The 22,316-nt window shown below is 36.7% G+C and overlaps 1 protein-coding gene across 5 annotated transcripts in view; it reads left to right on the top strand.

The window, feature by feature from the left end:
* The window catches only part of LOC132813685 (arf-GAP with SH3 domain, ANK repeat and PH domain-containing protein 1-like), a 341,801-nt gene that overhangs the window by 242,959 nt on the left and 76,526 nt on the right, over positions 1 to 22,316 (top strand). For all 5 annotated transcript variants that reach the window (XM_060823243.1, XM_060823230.1, XM_060823238.1 and 2 more), the window contains 5 exons: positions 1,479 to 1,566; positions 4,373 to 4,421; positions 14,228 to 14,391; positions 19,468 to 19,601; positions 21,943 to 22,034. In XM_060823243.1, the coding sequence (XP_060679226.1) occupies positions 1,479 to 1,566; positions 4,373 to 4,421; positions 14,228 to 14,391; positions 19,468 to 19,601; positions 21,943 to 22,034 (527 nt within the window). The remainder of the gene's footprint in view (positions 1 to 1,478; positions 1,567 to 4,372; positions 4,422 to 14,227; positions 14,392 to 19,467; positions 19,602 to 21,942; positions 22,035 to 22,316) is intronic.

Below are 22,316 nucleotides of genomic sequence, written 5' to 3'. Positions count from 1 at the left end.
CTTTCTCTCTCTTCTTATGATCTGGTAAGACTGTGGTGACTTTACCTATACAAATGGGGAACAACAAAGAGAAGCTTCAGAACTGGTTTTCTCTTATCTGAAGATCCCTTGACAACTCTTTGAAAAAATAGGTAGGATGATTCATGTGCAATATCTAATGGCTGAGGCAGACCTTTTATTCTGACCAATCTGCCCCTGTTTCTGCATCCTGGAAACCTAACTGAAAGCAAACATGTCCCTTACCTGTATAAGACCCCAAAGGCGGGGAAAGATTGCTTGCTGGTTCTAGGTTGGTGACCTGGACACAAACTTGCTTTGCATTTTCCTTGACCTACAGACAAAGACATGCCTTCCTTTTTGAGAAAATGGATTTCTAAGTGATATGTTAAAAGTGCAGCTTTGCATAATTGTTTTGATGTGTATGCTTGATTAACATATTTGCTGCCTTCCTGTAATGATAATCTGAGCAAAGCAAGATGACTATTTTAAGGATGTAACACATAAAAGTGAATAAACATTTCTGTCCAAAATATTCTATATTTTAATTTCCACAGTTTATAGAGTGTATGCTTTTTTTTATATATGTTTAAACAATGTTTTTAGAGGATTAATATAATTAAGTTTTGTGAAAAGTTTTTGTCAAGTTTTGTTATTGGTTAATTTCAAACTGTATTAGCTGAATTTCTTGTACCTTACATATGACATTGTGGCAACAACAAATAAGTGCTGTTCTGCTCCTCCCAAAAACAAAACTCACTTTGTAAAGATATTACCACTACATTACAATCATTAACCACAAGAACAGTACAGGTGGTCCCCAGGTTGCAAGTTGTTCGTAAGTACAAGTAAACATTCATATATCAGATATTTAAAATCAGTATTAATGCGACCCTGTATGGGATCATGTTCATATGTACGAGCATTTGTAAATCAGGGACCCATGTACTAGAAAGTTTGTCGTATGTCATTGGTCTCATGTTTCCAATAAAGTTTGAAATCTTGTTTGAATGATCCAAATAATGCTTTTGCTTATAAATTTTCTGCTTCTGCTCTCTCACTTTGAAGGATTAAACTTTAGAAGCTGCATTAGGAATCCAGGACTTTGCCATTGAAATATTTCATCCACAGCTTAGTTCCATTACTTCACTCCTGAAGCTGAAGAAAGCGTATGCTAACTTTTGATAGCTAAATTTGATTGGTCTGATAAGGTCCAACATTCTATAATTGCTTCACTTGAAAAAAAACTTCTAAATTGTAAGTTTTACAATGTAGTGGAAAATTTAGAAAATTACTATTAGCCAAGAATATCTCCTAATTAAGACAGAAATTATTGATATTCAGCTGTTGCTCGGAGAACATTTCAACTATAAAGTTGTCTGCAAACAAAAGAGGCAAATAAATACTGAGCTCTGAAGATACTTTTCACCTTTGGTTATTTCCTTCTCAAGTACATTTTCATATTTATTTTGTAATTTTAGACCAACAGACAACCAGCAAGACTGAATCTCCTCACTTGCCAGGTGAAACCCGCTGCTGATGAGAAGAAATGTTTTGACTTGATATCACGTATGTTTCTGTACTGTTATTAGCTTGGATTTTGTAGTTGTAAAATAAATTGATGATTCGAAATTCCCTCAATGTTTAAACTTTGCAAGTATCCGGAAATATATTTTCCTAAGATATGTATATAAATCACTTGTATAGTCTAAGTATTGTGTCAACATTTACAGTCCTTTGGTATTGCAAGTAGTACTTAGCTTTTAACTAAAGAGCAAGTCTCACCATTCAGATTCTTTTACAGAAGGAAAATAATTACAATGGATGATATTGCTAGTCCTTTGTTTAACATGTGTTCTTTGGAATTTTCAATACTTTTGTTTATATTTTTAATTTTATTTGAACAAAAATGTTGAGTTACTAATTTGAAGGTAAATGTAAATGAAGAATTTACATTAGCATTAGCAGAGAAACAGTTATTAACCCATCATCAATTTTCTATGTAAAAATCTGTTGTTGTGGAGCTAGACCTAAATAACTTTCAAAACATTTCCCAATTATGATGCCCTATTCCTATTTGTATTGTTATTCTTTGAAATCCAACAAACAACATATTATCATTCTAAAATCTGTTTAAGATTATCATAATTTCATTATTAATCAGGGATATTGATAATAATTATCCTTTAAGTGGTAATACAGTTTATCAGATTTAATTTTTATTTCAAGAATGGTGAATTCACAGTTGAAAATAATTTGTGTAGGATCATGATTGTGTAGGAGGAAATGAGGACTGCAGTTGCTGTAGATCAGAGTCACGAGTGTGGTGCTGGAAAAGCGCAGCAGGTCAGGCAGCATCCAAAGAACAGGAGAATCGACGTTTTGGGCATAAACCCTTCATCAGGAATCCTGATGATGGGCTTATGCCTGGAAGATTGATTCTCCTGCTCCTTGGATGCTGCCTGATCTGCTATGCGTTTCCAGCACCACATTCTTGACTCATGAGTGTGTGTAGCAGATGCTTCTACAACTGATTGTGGTTTAACCTGAGTGTCACTACGCATCATGTGAGGAGAGAAGTTGAGAAGTCGGAACCGTCATAGAAACCTCACCCTGAGTAGGAATTGATGGCATTATTCTGCTTCACAAACTACCCATCCATTCAACTGAGCTAACTGATCCTCTACAATAAGCATCGAAACCAGTGGTGGATTACATACAATTGCAGGGATTGTAACATAATGACAATAATATATGGTTTAAACAAGGGGTATTCAAGAGCTCAAATTGTGTTGAGAAGATCCTTCTGAATTATAGAACAGGTACACTTTGCCATTCTTGAAATAACTTCTTTGATCCTAACCAGACAATATTCCTCATGAGCTTTGTTCATTTTTTTCTTGTGAGGTAGGCATCATTGAAAATGTCTGAACTTGTTGTCCGTCTTTTATTTTTCATGATTTGAGAAGCTTTTTAGTCCTTTTCAGAGGATGTTTAGGCAACATGACAATTGATCTGGTGTCACATGTAGGCCAGATCTTTCCTCAGGATATTATTGAACTAGATGGATTTTTGTGACACACAATGTTGGCTTAATGTCATCATTGTCACTAGTTTTTGATACCAGACTAATAATTTGAATTCACATTCAATCTGTCTCAGGATATTATTCTTGGTCTGTGAATTACTAACCCAGTGACACTACCAACATGCTACTTAAGATTGGAGAACCAAGAATTGTGAACCAAGGAAAGGAAACAGCAGGGAACATAAGAGTAGCATCCAACAATGCGTTGGTGACAGATAGTTTATGAAAAACTGAAATTGAATATTTTGGCTTAAGTTGAAATCAGATCACCACCGGTTTTATTTAATTTAAGACCGATATTTGACAAAGGATGTTAGATCATGGTGGCACAGTGGTTAGCACTGCTGCCTCACAGCGCCAGAGACCCGTGTTCAATTCCCGCCTCAGGCAACTGTCTGTGTGGAGTTTGCACATTCTCTCCGTGTCTGCGTGGGTTTCCTCCGGGTGCTCCGGTTTCCTCCCACAGTCCAAAAATGTGTAGGTTAGGTGAATTGGCCATGCTAAATTGCCCGTAGTGTTAGGTGAAGGGGTAACTGTAGGGGAATGGGTCTGGGTGGGTTGCTCTTTGGAGGGTCGGTGTGGACTTGTTGGGCTGAAGGGCCTGTTTCCACACTGTAAGTAATCTAATTTAATCACTGATAATCAAAACTATTTAATTGCAGTCCTTTATCTAAAATATTCAACTCCTTTACTCATTGACATAGAGCAACATACAAGCAGGACTTGAAATTTAATCATGGCCTACTTATTAAATTTGATTTTGTAAGCATTATGAAGAGCTGAGGCCATATTAGTGGACATCGACAAGGTTGAAATAAGTGTGGATGAAATACATCAGCAGTAGTGTTTGGATGATACTTACAACTCATTATTGTCGTCTTCTCAGCTTGGAAGAATGTACTCCAGGTCATAGATGGATACTGTACTGGCATATACATAGGCTGCACTTTATCCAGTTCAAACATAGATCAGTTTATGAATTATTATGACACAGTGGGAGTGGGAATAGGGCTGCATTTATTCAATAAGATTTAAAAGCCAGTAATACTAAATGCATTGCTCCTGAGGAAGGGAACAAAATTACACATTTGTATTCTCTGCACTTTACATTTAAAGAATTAAGTAAATCTTTCTTACAACTAGTAATCTTAAATTTTAGGAATTCTGCATAGATAGATCATAGTATTTATGGAAAATTATTTCTGGTTACTTTTTGGCTATTTTCCTCATGCCTGTTAACCTGGCCTTGTCACTTTTTACTTTGTTTATCTTCCTTCCTTTCAACAGACAACAGAACCTATCACTTCCAAGCCGATGATGAACAGGAATGTCTAGTGTAAGTGCTTTTGTGACAAAAGTCATTTTAATCAAGATTGTATTATGAGGAAAGTGGATTGATCTGGTCACATGAAAACTTATCTTTGGAATTTTATTAAGCACAGACTAATTAGTAACTGTAATGAAAACCTCTACATGTTTTGAACCCTGTTTCAATCATTCGCAAAGTAACATTGTCCTGACCAAGGCAATCACCTCTTTAGAAGTATGGTTTTCCAGAGAAAACAGTGTTGTTTTCTATATAAATTTTATCTGATTGTATGAACACTTAAGATTGCTTGAACATTCTCAGGATTTCCATTCATTTACACTTTCTGTTAACAGAATTTTGGAATACCCACTTCCCCACATACAAACACACGCCCGACCTTCACTACCACCACATGATAGTCACTTTAAAGATGCTAGGTGTACCTTGCATATCTGCAGTTGTAAAACATATTGCACTAAATATAATCAACTTTGTTTTGGGAATTTTTAAAATAGAGAACTGTTTGACCAGTGACAAAAGCAACTGAAAAGGTGTATAAACTGAAAATTAATGTTGTTTTGCATCTTGTAATAGTTTTAGCTATTGTTGTGGTTCTGTTCGCCGAGCTGGGAATTTGTGTTGCAGACGTTTCGTCCCCTGTCTAGGTGACATCCTCAGTGCTTGGGAGCCTCCTGTGAAGCGCTTCTGTGATGTTTCCTCTGGCATTTATAGTGGTATAAATGTTGTGTATAGTGGTATAAACATTTTAGCTACGTTGACTGAGGTCAATTTGTCAATTGAAAATCAGCTTCAGTGTTGAAAGAAGTTAGTCTGCTGGAACTACATCTTTGTGGATGTGAGATGAAAACCTTAATTACTTTTGATGTTTGAGTACTGTTGTACTCATGGATAAAGGTCACTTTGACAGATGTTATGGACTGGACCAAACCCCTTTAAATATGACGAGGAGGTAGTTTAGACCCCAACCTTTTCATATTTTTAAAGGCAAGTATAAGGTGTTGTGTTCTGGATGCAACTTGATTGGTCATACTGGCAGTTTTGAAGCAACACACACTTAATTCTTACTCTATAGGGCAAAATGCAAACAAAAGAAAGAAGAATTGAAATAACTCTATTTGGAAAACGTACCAGAATAACAGATTACTTAACTTCTAAACCACATCTGTTCCAACGTAGTAACAGCCCATTAATACACCTTTGACAAAAGCAAATTCAGTAAAATAGATTGTCTTATGTGCAATTATAGGAGCAGGAAGAGAACCTAGGCTTTTAGCTGTAGCAGAAAGGGGAATAATAGCTTCCGCATCTAGCTTCAAGACCCTAGCAACTACTGAAAGTTAAACTAAAATCATGATTCTGTGGGAGCTTGAATCCACTCCTTCGTACTGCTTTATTGTTCCAACTTTTTCGTACTGCTTTATTGTTCCAACTTTTAAAAAAAAACCCAAGGCCTCAAGTCTGTTTACTTCATTGGCTTGGGACAAACTGCTCAGTACCTCTGCCTCAACCTGTATTCATGAAAAATATGCACTTCTTTTAGCCGTAGTATCGTCACACTAGGCATCGGAGAACATTTGATTCCTGAGAAATTGCATTTCAGTAATGAGATTACTAAATTAACTTCATCTTTACATACCCATTCATTATGGATCTGAGTAGCCCACTGATGCAGGGTTTTAAGAAAATTTATTATTTACTGTGTTTGAGCTAAAAATTGTATGCTGAAACTATCAATGAAGTATTTTGATTTGTTTCCCAAAGTAGTGAATTTGTATCCTGGAGAAATTCCAACACATTATCCTTTTACATCCAGAGTCTTCACAAAATATTCTCCCTTTGGATCAAAACTGATACACTCAAAATAAATTACATCCACCATTGACTCATCCATTTGTATTGACAGGAGCCTTAATGAACAATCATTATTGTGCCCTTTTGAAAATTTTGTTCCACAACACATGGTGTGTTGGCTACTCGATTGCCAATAAAAAGCAAATCATAGTCAGTTTTGTGTTGTGGACTTCTCTCACTAGAAGCAAAACTGGAACTATTGAAAGACGTCTCTGCTTAACTTATAGTCGCAAATTATATCATGGTTGTCATGTGTTGTAGTTTCTATTTAGCACTTTGGATGTCACAGTACAAAAGGTAAGTTGCATTTTACGTCCTCTAGCTGTTTTAAGAACTATTGGTACATGAACTGATTGTAGGGAAAATGCTAGAGTCTATTATAAAAATTTAATAACAGAGCACTTGGAAAACAGTGACAGGATTGGATAGAGTCAGCATGGACTTATGAAAGGGGAATCATGCTTGACAAATCTATTGGAATTTTCAAGAATGTAACTGGTAGCATTCATAAGAAGGAATAAATGGATGTAGTTAATTTGGAAATTTAAAAGGCTTTTGATAAGGTCCCACATAACTTGATATGCTAATTTGTTATAAGTAGAAATAAACAGGTCATTTTCTGAGTGACAGACAGTGACAATGGGATACTGCAGGAATCAATGTTTGTATCCGAGCTACTCATAATATATATTAATTATTTAGATAAGGGAACAAAATGTAATATCTCCAAGTTTGCAGATGATGCAAAGCTGGGTAGGAGGGTAAATTGTGATGTTGGAGCAAAGATGCTTCAGTGTGATTTGGATAAGTTGAGCAATTGGCAGATGTATTGCAGGTGAAGTATAATGTAGATATAATAAGACGTTATCCACTTTGGTACCAAAAACAGTAAGTAGGTTATTATCTGAATAGTGATAGATTGGGAGAGCTGGGAGTGTAACAAGATTTGGCTGTCTTTGTCCACTAGTTGCTGAAAGCAATGTGGTGCCACAGGTGGTGAAGTGGGAAAATGATGTGTTGACTTTCATAATGACAGGCTTTGAGAACACAAGCAAGAATGCTTTGCTTCAGTTGTACAGGGCTTTGATGAGACTATATCTGGAGTATTGTGTACAGTTTTGGTGTCCTTATCTGAGGACAGATGTTCTGGCTGTTGAGGGAGTGCAGATTTACCATACTGATTACTGGGATGAGTAGGAATGACATATGAAGGAAGACTGGATCAGTCTGGATGATATTCACAGGAGTTTTTAGAAGAATAGAAGGGAATCTCATAGAAACCTATGAAATTTAACAGGACTAGAAAGAGTAAATGTAGGAAGGAAATTCCCAGTGGCGAGGAATCCAGAACTAGGGGTTGTGGTCTGAGAATATGGGGTAGGCCATTTAGGACTGAGATGGCAAAACATTTCTTCACCAGAGAGTGGTGAGCCTGTGGAATTCTCTGACACAGAAAACAGTTGAGGCCAAAACATTGAATGTTTTCAAGAAGGATTTGGATATAGTCCTGATGGCTAGAGTATCAATGGTATGGGGTGAAAGCACGAATATGGTCTTGAATTGATTCAGTCATGATTATGTATAACAGAGCAGGCTCAAATGGCTTTCTCTTGTTCCTATTGGCCCCAATCTTTAAACCTTAAATAGAAAGTTTGAAGCTCTAAGAGTCCCTTAATGGATTCTTAGAACTACAACTTATCATTTGTAAACAGTCCTTAATCTTCTTAGACTTTATTGAACAAATATTGTCCAAAATTTCCAATTTTGTTTCATTTTATTTCTTTCTAGGGGTGTGTCACTGGCAAGGCCATTGTTTCTTACCATCCCTTAATTGTGCGTGAGAAAATGCTAGTCTACTACCTTTTTGAACTGTTGCAGACTTTGGGGTGCTGGTACAGCAAAGTACTACTGGAAAATGAGTTCCAGGATCTTGATATGTCATTGAAGGAATAGTAATATGGTTCCAAGTTAAGATGGTATGTGATTTCCTGGGAATTTGCTGTCCCCAACTTCTAGATGGTAAGAGTCTGAGAGTTTGCAAAGTGCTGCTGAAGAAGCCCCACTGAGTTGCTGCAGTGCATCTTGTAATTAGTAAATAGTGGTGGAAATGAATATTGATGTTACTGAATGAGGTGCCTATCAAGTTGGCTACATTAACCTGGATGACTTGGAACTCCTTGAAAGTTATTGGAATCAGACTTACCTATATATGTGGTGAGTAATCCATTGTACTTCTGACTCATGTTGGCTTTGTGAGTCAGGAGGTGAGTTACTGCTGCAGAATTCCCAACCTCTGACCTCCTTTTGTAGCCTTTTATCATTCTAAAATGTAAAGAATAATCTAAAGCGTTGATTTTGCAATCTGGTACCTCAAGTGAGGAAGCAGTTCTCAGTGGAGTTTACGTTGAGAAATTGCAGGTGTATAGCTTGTGAAAGAATAGACCACTTCTCCATTTGTTGTTTTAAGGTTATTTTTATAGCATTAAAAGTACTGGTCCCCTATTGAAACATCCAAAGTATTGTGTTTTCTAAGTCTCATTACACTGAGATATTAAATGATTAGTTGATTATAGTGCTGATGAATGTAGACCAGATAAATGGCTCACTAAAATTGGTATTTGCAACTGTTATTTGTACAGTGAATATGTATGGTTTAACTAGCACATTGCTCACATTGAAGGAAGACTGAAAATATTTAGGGACAAAAGAAAGTAAAAAGAGGGTAATCAACTTACATTGAATCATATATCCACTGAAATTTGAAAGTGTATTTAGTACTTTGGTTGCAAATAATGATCTTGCAATGGAAACAATGTTGAAAAATCCATGATCGTTTTGAATCAAAGGTTGGGCTGGTGAAGCTTTGCTAAACGGATTCTCATTGACCACTGATGCCCTCTGCCTTCAGTTTTCAGAATTACCGTACATTCAATAATCTGTTTCCCTACTGATACAATATTTATTTTCATATATATTAAAGTCAATCAACAAGAGTAATCTTTAACTGCTGAACTGGATACTCTAGCAGGATTAAACCTCAAGAAGGGAGAAAGGGATAAAGCAGGACACTGCAGGCCATTCAGTCTAACCTTATTGCTGGGAAATTGTTGGAAGTTATTCTGAAGGACAGAATTAATCTGCATCTGGAGAGGCAGGGATTAGCCAAGAACAAAGAACATGGTCTTGGGGAATTTGTGTCTGACCAATTTGATTAAATTTTTCATCCACCCTAGATGAGAGCAATACATTTGATGTAACCTATTTTTACTTAAGTGAGTTTCCAAGGCTGATAGTGAAAGTCAGGCCCATAGGATGTGAGAAAATTTGGTTAATTGGATCCAAAATTGACCAAGTGGTCAGAAGCAGGTGATTATGGTTGGGAAGTGTTTTTCAGACAGAAAATCTGTATCCAGTGGAGTTCCACAGGGATTATTATTGGGACCCTTGCTGTTTGTGGTATACAGAGGAACTTCGATTATCCAATGAGATAGGCGGGTACTATTTCGTTCAGATAATTGATTAGTCGGTTAATTGATTTCCTCTGGAGCTCTGAGTTGTCTGTGAAATCTGCTCCCTGTTCAGGAGACTAGGCATCAGCACACTGCGTGTGAGACCCTAACCCCCGTCCGCCTCCAACCTTGTCCAACCACTGCGCCCCCCCCCCCCCCATCCAACCCCCATCCACACCCTCAGCCCTGTCCGACGTGCCCCCCGACCCTGTCAGACTCGTCCCCACCCCCGGGGCAGCTAGACTGGATACCAGCAGTAAGACTGCTACTATCTTTGACAGGTTCCACCTCTGCCCTGTACAGGAAATGTTGGAGAGATTATCTGGGAAGGGAAGTGGTTAGGGTTCACCCCTATGTAGAACTCCAGGGAAAGTGTTGGGGGAAGATAGAGAGGGTGGAAGGTCAGTCATTTACAGACTGTGCCTCGACTGTCCATGACTGTTCTCAGCAGCATTTCAGTAAGCCAAGTTCGTTTTTAATCATTGTATCCGTAAACAAAAAACACGATCAGGGTTGAAACAGCTCTTTTACATAATATTTCTATTGGGACCTTGAGATTCCCTTAGGATAATCCAATATTCGGATAATTGATATTCAGATATTTGATATTCGGTTAATTGAGGTTCCTCTATATCGGAATAATTTAGATACGAGAGTTGATCAGTAAGTTCATGGATGATACACAAATTGGTTGGGTAGTAAATAGTGAGGATTATAACCTTCAATTGCAGAAGGGTATAGGCATGTTGTCAGATGAGTTGATCAATCACCGATGGAATTCAATCCAGATAAGCGTGAGGCAATGTACTTGGGCAGGATCAACAAGGCAAACAATACATGATGGACAGTAAGACCTGGGAAGCGCCAAGATCCAAGGGACGTTGGTACACATGCCAGGAGATGAATATGCAAATCAAAGACTTGGGTGGGAGAAGTGGGTTTTAGTTCTTGGCCCCTGACACCAGTGGTGGAGAAAATGGCAGCTGTGCCATTGGGATAGTCAACACCTAAAGTAAGCTGGTTGTCAGTGTTTTTGCAGACCAGATCACTGGGGAAGTAGAGAGCGTTTTAAACTAAATAAAAGGGGTAAGATATCAAATGTGGGAAGATGTGCTGTTTTCAAAGAGTAGTGCCATGAACTGTAATATGTGGAGTGATGGTCAAAGAATGGCAGGAAGGAATAGAGGGGGGATAAAAAGAATAGGATGCACTAACAATGAAGATTAGATTAGTCTAATTCTGAAGAAGTGTCATTGTTAAATGTTACCTCTGCTTTCTTGATATGGATGCTGCCAAAACTGTTGAGTTTATCCTGTAATTTCCAACATCCATTGTTCTTTGTTTTATATTAATCAAGACTAGATGTTACAAAGATAACAAAAAGGTAAAACTGAAGTTTCTGTATCTGAATGAGCGTAGCATTCATAACAAACTAGCAAATTGGTAGCAAGCATTGAAGTAAAAAAAAATCTGATAGCTATTTCAAAGACATGACTTCAGTATGGTAAGTATTGAAGATTATGCGACATTCAAAAAAAAAAGAGCTAGGTAAAGGTGGATGAGTAGTATTGTTAATCAGGAATGGCATTTGCCCAATAGTTACAGATAATCTTGCTTCAAGAGATCAGGATGAGAGTTGGCTTAGATGTGGAATCAGTTTGAGTAAAGATGGGAAATAATAAGTGAAATGACCCACAGGTATTGTAACAGTAACCACAAGAAGAAATGTTGAGTGCTTTTGATGAGGGGATGCCAACAATCTGATGACTTTAATCTGCAAATAAAGTGCAAAAATCAGGTTGGCAATAGTAGCCTGAAAGAAGAGTTCATGAAATGCTTTTGAGATAATTTCTTGGAACAACACATCATAGAACCAACCAGTTAGCAAATTATATTAGTTTTGGTGTTTTGTGATATGACCAAATTAATTAATGATCTCAGAGTTATAACACCCCTAGGTATCAGCAACCAGGGTATGTTTGAATTTTGCATCCAGTTTGAAAGGAAGAAGCATTCCACATCCAAATATGGGCTACTTATGACAGCATGAAAGCTAAACTAGCTGAAATTGGAACAAGAGGCTAAGGGATAGATCATTAAAGACACCATGGAAGACCTTTTAAGAGGACATTTCAGAATAAGTATACTTAAACTTTAAATAAAAATTATATCATCCATTGTTAATTGAAAAAGGCACACAAACAACTGTGCAGAGTTGACTGGCAAGTCAGATGACTTGTCAAAGAACAGCAGTTTAATCGGGGGATGAAATTGGAATATGAATTTTCAAATGGTTTTACTTTTAAAAAGGAAGAGTTTCTATAGGTATTCTAAAAGGAAAAAAGTAAGGTAAGTGAGTGGTCCTTGAGTGAGTGAGAATGGGAAGTTAATAATAAATGATAAGGAAATGTCTTCACTATAGAGAATACAAAAACAATTCTAGTGATAGTTGTAAATCGGAAAGGCGATGGTTATTTACCAAAATTACATTCACGAAGAAGCAAACTAAGGGAGCTTTGTACTGACAAATCTCCAGGTCCAGATGGATATCAGGTAGGTAAAAACAATGACTGCAGATGCTGGAAACCAGATTCCGGATTAGTGGTGCTGGAAAAGCACAGCAGTTCAGACAGCATCCGAGGAGCAGTAAAATCGACATTTCGGGCAAAAATATTCATCAAGAATACAGGGGATGATGGGCTTTTGCCCGAAACGTCAATTTTACTGCTCTTCGGATGCTGTCTGAACTGCTGTGCTTTTCCAGCACCACTAATCCAGATGGATATCATCCTAGGGTCTAGAAAGAAGTTTGTATTGAGAAAATATATGTTGGTCTTAATTTCCCAAAATTCCCTAAATTCAAGTAAAGTTTCATTGTAGCAAACAGAATCTCTTCAAGAAGGGAGGGAGGAAAAACACTAGAATCTATCAGCTGGTTAGCTTGACATCGGCCATGGAAATGGTGTTTGAATCAGTTATTGAAAAAAATTATAGCTGCACATTTAGAGAAAATTGGAGTAACTGGGAAAAGTCAGAATGGTTTTATCAAAGGGCAGTCTTGTTTGACAAATTCTTTTGAAGACCTTTGAAGGAGTAGCATACAATGAGGACAAAGGGGAGCTCGTAGAAGTTATATACTTGGATTTCCAGAAGGCTTTTGATAAGGTGCTCCACCAAAGTTTAGTGCAGAAAATAAATGCTCATTGTGTAGAGGATATTTTTTAGATGGATAGAAGGTTGGCTAACTGGCAAAAAAATACACAAATTTGTTTAGGTTTAGATATCAATTTTATTGTCGAGTATTATTTATTATCTCCAGTACAGTAATACAGGCGTACAGTGAAAATCATAAAGTTGCCATTCTCTGGCTCCATCCTAATATACAAAAGACAGGAACAAAAACAAAAGCAAAAGTTAAAGAATCGGCCTGATTGGCAGGATATAACAACTAGAATAATGAAGTCACAAGTAGATTATGCGAGGTCCTGAATTCACAGTAATGACTTTGTTGAGGGAAGTGAATGCGTGGCAGCTAAATTTGTAGGATCACGCCAAACTAAGTAGAAAAGTCTATGAAGAAGAGACGAAGTTTCAGACATAGGTTAAATGAGTGGGCAAATATTGGAGATGGAGGGTAATATAGGAAAATGTGATGTTTTTCACTTTGGAAGGAAGAATGAAAAAGCAAGCAGTTACTCAGAGTACATATGCAGAAGTCTGAGATGAAGACAGATTTAGATGTTTCGGTGCATGAATCAAAAATGTTAGTATGAAGGTAAAACATGTAATCAATAGAACTAATGGGATGCTATCCTTTATTGTGAGAGAAATTGAAACCAAACTTAAATTTATACTGGGCTTTAGTGAGACTACATCTCTCATGCTGTCTGAAATTTGCTATCATTCTTTAAGAATGTAAATGCATTGGAGGCAGTTCAGACTCGTAAACTGCCTCTAATACCTGGAATGAGGATGTTTAATGATAGGTTGGACATACTGGTTTTGCTTGTACTGGAGTTTAGAAGAGTGAGATTGAATTGATTGAAGTATGTAAGATTGTAAATGTTCTTGACAAGTTGAATGCGAAAATAATGTGTTGTCTTGTGGGTCAATCCAGAACTAGGGAGCACTGCTTTAAAGTTAGGGGTTCATCCTTTCAGGACAGATGAGAATTTTCTTTTAATCTGAGGGTTGAGACATTGGAACTGTGTGTTAGAAGACAGTGGAGGAGGGATCAAGCTTTCAGCTTGGAAAGAAAATCCATTGCTGAAAAAGCTATGGCGGTGACCAGATAGGTGAGAGCAAAGCAAGGTGAGCAATTTCTTTTATATTTCTACCTTCAAAATAACCCCATTTACTTAATTTGAGAGGTATCTTTTTTGTGAATAACTATGTGCTCCCTTTGAGTTTTGTCATGCCTTAAGATTTTAAAGTTGTTTCTTTTTTTAACAGATGGATATCAGTATTAACTAACAGTAAAGAGGAGGCATTAAACATGGCATTCAGAGGAGAACAAAGCAGTGGAGAGAACAGTATAGAGGACCTAACCAAAGCCATCATTGAAGATGTGCAGCGGATGCCTGGCAATGATGTCTGTTGTGATTGTGGAGCTCCAGGTCTTTGATTATTTTTCCTCAGAGAAATTTTATTTACCTGATAGCATTGTCTACTTTTGCAATTTTCTGATCAAATGCAGAATATCACCAATTATGTACCTCATCAAAGTGATACAAGTTAAGCCTCTCACAAGAAAGCTTTTTAGTTAGGTTTGATTTAAACTATATTCAATTCCAAAACAGTTAAGAGTTGGTATGCAAAAAGCCTTGTTTTGTAATGGTGTTTGTAGCTGGCTGTTTAGTGTTGGTTCTGCACAAAGCATAACATTCAGAAGAAGGTTTTCTAGTGCTTTCTTTCCAGATAATCCTCATATAAAACATAATATTGTATTTTGTGCTTATTTTTCTCTGAAAAGGCAATTTTGATATTAAAGTATATTCTTCCTGCTCTACTTGTCACTGTAAATCCAGATCTAAAAGGTAGTATTTTTAGTACACAAAGTATAATGCCTCCATAGCAGGCATATTCCTATTTATCAAAACTTTTTTTTAATCTTGTGTCTTTTCCATTATGAAACGTGTAGTTTTAAATATTTTTCAGCAAGTGAATCTCATTGAACTCTAAGAGATCATTTACAAATTGGTGCATATTCCCTGACGTGGAATGCTCAAGTCATTTCAGAATCCGTATTATACCCTATCTCTCTATATAATGATCTGATTACAAATCTTGAAAACTGTGTACATATCTAATAGTCTGAATTTATTGTTGATGACACGCACACATGCTCATGTAAACATACCTTCCCAGAGGCATGTTCGGCTTCAGAAGCCAAGGCCACCCAGATATTAATTGAGGTCCTTGAATGGAAAATGTGTTACCACGTTAGGGCCTCATTATACTACTGCTGTTAATCAGTTACAAAATGTTGGAATTAATTCAGTCAGGTGTAACTGGGTTTATAACAGCTATATGATTATTGATATTTGATAAACAACTATACTGATCCCTTTTTTAAAAAAATCCAAAGAAGTCATATGATTAGCAAATAGATGTTTTAAGCTAAATTATTTAACATTTTTCAGAAGTTTTATGGAATATTTTGTCTTTTACTTTCATATGCATGTCTCAGTCAATCTTAAATTTACTTGCTATTTAGAAGTAATTTTTTTTTTGCTCTTTGTTCCCTGATTGGATGTATGTATAAATTCATCAATGTGAGAAGCTGTTTGGCAAACTTTATGGCATGACTCTACACTGGGAATGCCTAAACATGCTAGAATCAATTCTAATACTATTGTAAAGTGACAGAGGAAATATGTGCTAAAAGTTGCTAGATCTCTTTGTATTTATTTCAAAAACAATGTTGGGCTGGTTATTAAAGGTTTTTACACAGTAGTTCATTTTATACTCTGAGGGTAGCCATTTGAAAAGCAGTTGCCACATGCGTGGAGACAAGTAAATCCTTTTGAGTTTGCTTGCAGCCTTCTGGAGAGGATCCTCATTCACAGATATTCTGCATTTGATCAAGGAGGTGAGAGAGGCTTGGTAAAACCCAACCAATCATTCTCTTTGATTCCTCTTCATCTCTCCTTACATTTCCCTGCTAGTGGCAATCCCAACTATAATGGCATTGTTACATGCCTTTTTTTTTCAGCTGTGATACCTGTTGAAGAACCAAATAAACCCCGGCTGGCAGCCACTGCTCCTGGTGCTGCTATTAGTAATGAAGCAGCTGGCAGCTCATTCATTAGGGATGGGCAAGCCCTACAATTCACCGTTTCCCTTGAAGCCAAGAATGTCATAACAAGATTTCTGCTGCCAGTACTGAAATTAATTCCTCAGTGTTTGAAAGATTGAATGAATGGATGTCCCGCCAGATTTGCTGCCAAACTTTGAGCTCCTTGATATCGTCATTCAAATCAGACCTATGTATGATCGTTAACTTGGAAAAATGTGTTAAGCTTTCCTAAAGCATAAATATCCATTATCAGTTGGATCAAGCTGACTCCTGTGTCTTGTGTATAGAAGGCTCTGTGGGATGTGAAGTAGGGAGTAAGTGTTGGTCATTTAGCCTTTTGAGCTTTCCCTTTCATAAAATCATGTGTTTTCCTGATCACATCATCATTTTCTAGATATCCTTCTATAACATCTTTAATAATGGATTCTAGCATCTTCCCATATGTTAGACTCACTGCTTTATAGTTTCCTGCTTTCTACCTTCCTCATTCCTTAAAATCCACAGACCATTCCAGTATCTAGGAATTTTGGAAAATTATAGGCAATGAACCTACATCTTTGCTGCCAATTCTTTAAAGGCCCTAAGATGTAGGCCATCTAGCCCTGAGGACTTGTCACTCTTTTGGTCCGTTCGCTCTCCTAACATCTTTTCCCCAGTGATCATAATTGCATAAAGTCTATCCCCTTCCTTATGCTTCTTGCTTCCCAGTTATCTTTATGAAGTTTACGAATTTATTCACCATGGTGACAGACAAATGAAATGTCAAAAGTCTTCGCCAGTTCTTTATTTTCATTATTAATTCTTCATACTCATTGTATTAGAGAACCAATGTTAGTTTTCGTTACTCTTTTGTTTAAATATTTACACTCTATTTTTATATTACTTGCTAACTTTCTCTCATTTTGCTTTCTGCCTCTGTCTTCTCAGTCATTCTTTACTGTTCAGTCTTCTGACCTACCATTATTCTTTGCAGATTTGTAAAATGTTTTTTTTCAATTTACTATTATCCTTAACTTTCTCATTTAGCCAGGAGTGAATTATCCTTCTCAGAGTTTTTCTTGCTTACTGGGATGATCTTGCCTGAGAGTTATCATAGAATCATAGAAATGTTAGTGTAGATGGAGGCCATTTGGCCCATCGTACCTGCACTGGATGTTCAAATAATCATCATTATTTGGTGCCAATCTTCTGCTTTTCCCCATACATTGGCACACTATTTCTATCCAAATAATTCTCCAATGCTCCCTTGAATGTTATAAATGTCTCCTTTAAAAATCTGCCTCTATAATTGCATTGACCTACTTTTAAATCTAGTTTCTTAATTCATCTTAGCAAGCTCTTTATATCCTCCAGAGTTATCCTTATTTTGTTTTAAAACCGCTCGTCATCAATTCACAGTTCTCCCTTTCAAGACTGAACATGACATTTTATCGTGTTGTCCTCACTATCACCTAGAGGTTCCTTTAGTTATTGGTTAAGTTATTAATCAACAGTAAGTTATTGATTAATTGTTGCACATTACCAGACCTAAGATAAGTTGGCTGTAGAACATGCCAAACTACATCACTGTAGCAAAGACGCAATATGAACTCCTTTTTCAAGCTACGTTTACCAGTTTGCTTCTCCCATTCTACACATAGATTTTGTGTGATTATGATGGATTTTAATCTATTTGTTTAAATCATTTTGTATTTTACTCAAACTGATCCTACATCTTTGATCTTTTAAATTAAGGTAATCTCTCAGTATTGATCTAATGCTATTCTTAATTAACAGAGTGAACCTGCCACCTTTCCTAGCTTTCTGTCATATACCCTTCATATTCAGATCCTAGTCTTGGTCACCTTTCAGCTGTATTTCTCACATTACTATAAGGTTATCCATATTTATCTCCATCTGTTCCAATAAGTGTTTCCCTTAAATTTATCATGTCTACCCTCACTTGATTCTCCTCTGTTTAGACTAAAGCCTTCTCTACCATCCTAATTTTACAATTTGCCATACCATGAATCTCAGTACAGTTCAAGTGAAAGCCATCCCAATAGATTAGATTAGACTTACAGTGTGGAAACAGGTCCTTCGGCCCAACAAGTCCACACCGACCCGCCGAAGCGCAACCCACCCATACCCCTACATTTACCTCTTACCTAACACTACGGGCAATTTTAGCTTGGCCAATTCACATGACCCGCACATCTTTGGACTGTGGGAGGAAACCGGAGCACCCGGAGGAAACCCACGCAGACACGGGGAGAATGTGCAAACTCCACACAGTCAGTCGCCTGAGTCGGGAATAGGACAGCTTCTACTTTCCCCAGTACTTTCCCCAGCTCCTCAGGAAACAAAACCTATTTTTCCCATACCAGTCTTTGAGCTGGATATTCATTTCTCCAATTTTATTTATCCAATGCCTATTTAGAGATTTTGACCTTTGAAGTTCTTTTTTTAAAAATTCCTAGCTGCTCCTAGTTCTACCAATGGTGTTAGTACCTACATGGGCCATGACCACTGGATATTCCCTCTCTGACTGCAATTCTTCTCCAACCAAGAGTAGATGTCCTGAACACTGGAACCAGGCACGCTCAACTGCCAGTTGTACTTTCGCTCTTAGTTGCCGAGAACTATATCTCTCCCCCAACTGTGTTGCCCTATTACCACTACATTCGTGTTAACATTCTCCACCTGAATGACTTCATGCCCCATGTGTCATGGATGGTTCATTCATCCACACTGCAGCCACCATTTACATCTGTACAGGCTGGAAAATCACGGAATCTGTGAACAATTGCAATGGCTGGTGCACATTTAGCTTTTTGGTCTCCATACATGACTTATTCGCAGTCACACCATCTTGTCTCTTAAGGCTGATCAAATTCAACAAAGGGCCCTGTCCTAAGTGGTCTGACTGTCTCCTTGAATAAAGCATCAAGGTAACTTCTCCCTTCCTGCTGAATTGTAATGTCTGCAGCTTACCCAAAACTCTCAAACTCTGAACCAAAATTGCTCACGTACCAAAACTTAGTACAGCCATGTTTACCCTCTGGATAAATTTGGCACAAAATGCCAAATTTTGTCCAAACTTTCCACACCCTTCAGTCATGATGTATACAAAAATTGTCCCATTTACCCCTTTCATTAAATGAAGGAATACAGATCACAGAGTTTTTTCAATTAATTATGCCACCAACTTTGAACAAACAAAAAGCATTAACAAAGTGAATGCATAAAAAATTCCTTAGTGTAACAGCTAAAATATATTTATGGCAGTAGTTAGTTTGAAATGAGTTAATATTCACAAATTCTCTTAATATTTTACAGAAGGATATCAGTGAGCATTTCTTGGGTTTCTGCATTGAATACTCACATTGATAATTTTTGTTTTGTTTCAATGCAGATCCTACTTGGCTGTCAACCAATTTAGGAATTTTGACATGTATAGAATGTTCTGGAATACATAGAGAAATGGGAGTGCATATTTCTAGAATACAGTCCCTAGAACTGGATAAATTAGGAACCTCTGAGCTCTTGGTGAGTTACTATAATTAAGATGTTCTGTAGGAAAAAATAACCGTATGAAGGTCGTTGCTGTTTTCATGATACCTGGAATGAAGGAAAAGCTAAAATACTATGAAATTTATTTATTAAAATTATTATTTCTAATATTCTAGCATAAAAAGTATATTGGTTCATAATTTTACATTTGTGAGTGAAATGATTTTCTCAAGGCCAATTCTGTTGTTTATCAACATTATTAATCACAATATTGTTCCAAAGCTTTTCACACCTGATTGAACATGTTGGAACTTTATATGGGTTTCTAACAGTTCCAGGGATCTGAAATGTTGAAGCTCTTTCTGAATTCAGTGATTTGTGTCTCTGGAATTGGGGGCACAATGCAGTCAATAGCAGAGCACTAAATAACAGGCGACAATTTCAGAATATCTGTGCCGATTTGACACATCAGTTCTTGGTTTACTCCAGCTAGGAATATCCCAGTAGATACGGCATTGGAATTTGGTGCCTTGTAAATGGAGGAAGAGTTAATAGTCGTCTTCGCCTGATATTATAAAGGCTCTCCAGCAAGAGACATAATAAACAGACTTGAAGGTAGATTTTCTGTGACCTTGTTGCTGTTCTGGACTTTTGATTCAGTAGACCCCTAAAGTTGTTAACTCAACCTTCAACTTGCTTGTTAGGTTGAGATTTGGGAGGTCCTGGATGAGCCACATTTGTTGTTAGCTCAATTGGCTGAATAGCTGGTTTGCAGTGATGCCAACAGAATGGATTCAATTTCCACACCAACTGAGGTTACCATAAAGGTCCAGCCTTCTCAATCTCCTCCCTGAGGGGATTCTCCTGAGGGATGGTGACCTTCAGGTTAAACTCAGCACCAGTTATTTCTGTAATGAAAGACAGCAGCCCTATGGACCACTGGGACAATGCCAACTTTATCCTTACCACCAGACTACTAGCAATGGAAATCTATGAATTAATGAGAACTTCCACTTCTATTATATTAAAGGCACTATATAAGTTTGGGTTGTTTTTGTAGATGCAATAAACATGCAATTTTAGAAAGCTTTCTACAAATACTACTAAGGAGATCACTAGAGAAGATTGAAAGGTACGTAGTTAGGGTGAGAATTATAATGATTCTGTTACACTGTCTCAATATCCATCTTATGGTTCTAAATGCTGCACACATTATTCTAATGAGGTCTCATTAAAGTTTTTATAGTATCATTATTACCTTGTGACTTTAATATGCTACATCTCTCACTATTAAATTAAGACTTCTGTTTGCCATTTTTAACAACATTATCCAATAGGAAGCTTGAAGGGATATTGAAATGGTGAAAAAATGTAATTAAAATTATTTTTGGTTTTGTAGAGTATTATCTTCTATTGACTAGATGGACCAAGTGGACTGATATTGTTTAATATCTGTCAAGATAATTAAAATCTGCCATAAATGTCATTTTAATTTGAAGAAAGTGAGAGGAAGTTACTTTACATTGGCCTAATCTTTTGCATATCTAGAGATGAATTGGGACAATGCTAATCGATAACAATCTTACAAAATTCTCAACATATTTTTAATCTCTTACAAGATGCAAGACTAATTCCAGTGGAGACAGTCAGCTACTTTGAGAGTTAAACATGCTGTATAATGTTTTATAGTTATAGTCATTGAATATGCAGAATAAAACATTTATAATTTAACCCGAAGTTGTTTACAGCAGGTGTTTTTAGAATTTAGATGTGAAACAGTACAAATTTCATACATATACATGAAGGATTTAAACCCTGCTGGAAATGTCTCTTCTTTACTAACTCATTTCAAATTTGCTTCCTATAAAATTCCAATTTCTGCATCCTTATAACTTAATCATCTCCTAATTCAATTACTTGTAACAGAATAGATTTTCAAGATTGTGATGCAGTGGAACTATATATTAATAAATAATAAATATGCTATACCTGAATAATATTTTTATGAGGTGGATAAATGTGAACGATGATTGCCTGAAATATTTTGTTTCTCCAAGATATTGAAAATGTAAGTACTTCGGGCTATATTCCGCTATTACACTTATTTGTCTGCTACAGTTTATGAAAGTACCATGGCTTTTGTTTTGGGAATGTTAAATAAAAGAAGTCATGGTAAAGACAGTTGAGTGCCTTGATGTATCCTTGGTTTATATGAAACCAACAGATTCTAGCACAGCACGTGACAAGAAAAGAAGGCTTTCCAAACGCTGTCAATGAAATATTATTTGTTATTTTTTAATCAATAATTAACAGATGCCATGATATGTATTCTGTGTGATTCTGAAGAAATGAAATAAACAAATTATGTTGCTTCCAGCTGGCCAAGAATGTAGGAAATATCAGTTTCAATGAAATTCTAGAAGCCAATCTACCACAACCATCACCAAAGCCAATTCCACATAGTGACATGTAAGTAAAATTGAAAAAAGTGATTTAGGAATAATAGAGAAAGTGAACCGAAACACACACTTATTCATTGTTTATGTTAAGTTTGTTTTTTCTCTTCAACTGCTTTCCATGTTCCAGAATTAGTTTTAGTTCAATTGCCAGCAAATCAAAATGATTTCCGTAGTATTTGATATCATTAACAAATACTATTGTCTGAGTAGGTGGAGAAGGAAGAGCAATTTCTCCTTTAAGTACCAATTGAAATAAGATACCTTACCGTAGTCAGCTAGAGCAACGACATAG

This window comes from Hemiscyllium ocellatum, chromosome 4, assembly GCF_020745735.1.
Source record: "Hemiscyllium ocellatum isolate sHemOce1 chromosome 4, sHemOce1.pat.X.cur, whole genome shotgun sequence".
NCBI classification, from domain to species: Eukaryota; Metazoa; Chordata; class Chondrichthyes; order Orectolobiformes; family Hemiscylliidae; genus Hemiscyllium; species Hemiscyllium ocellatum.
The sequence above is the reverse complement of the archived record's forward strand: the minus strand, read 5'-3'. Positions and strand labels throughout refer to the sequence as shown.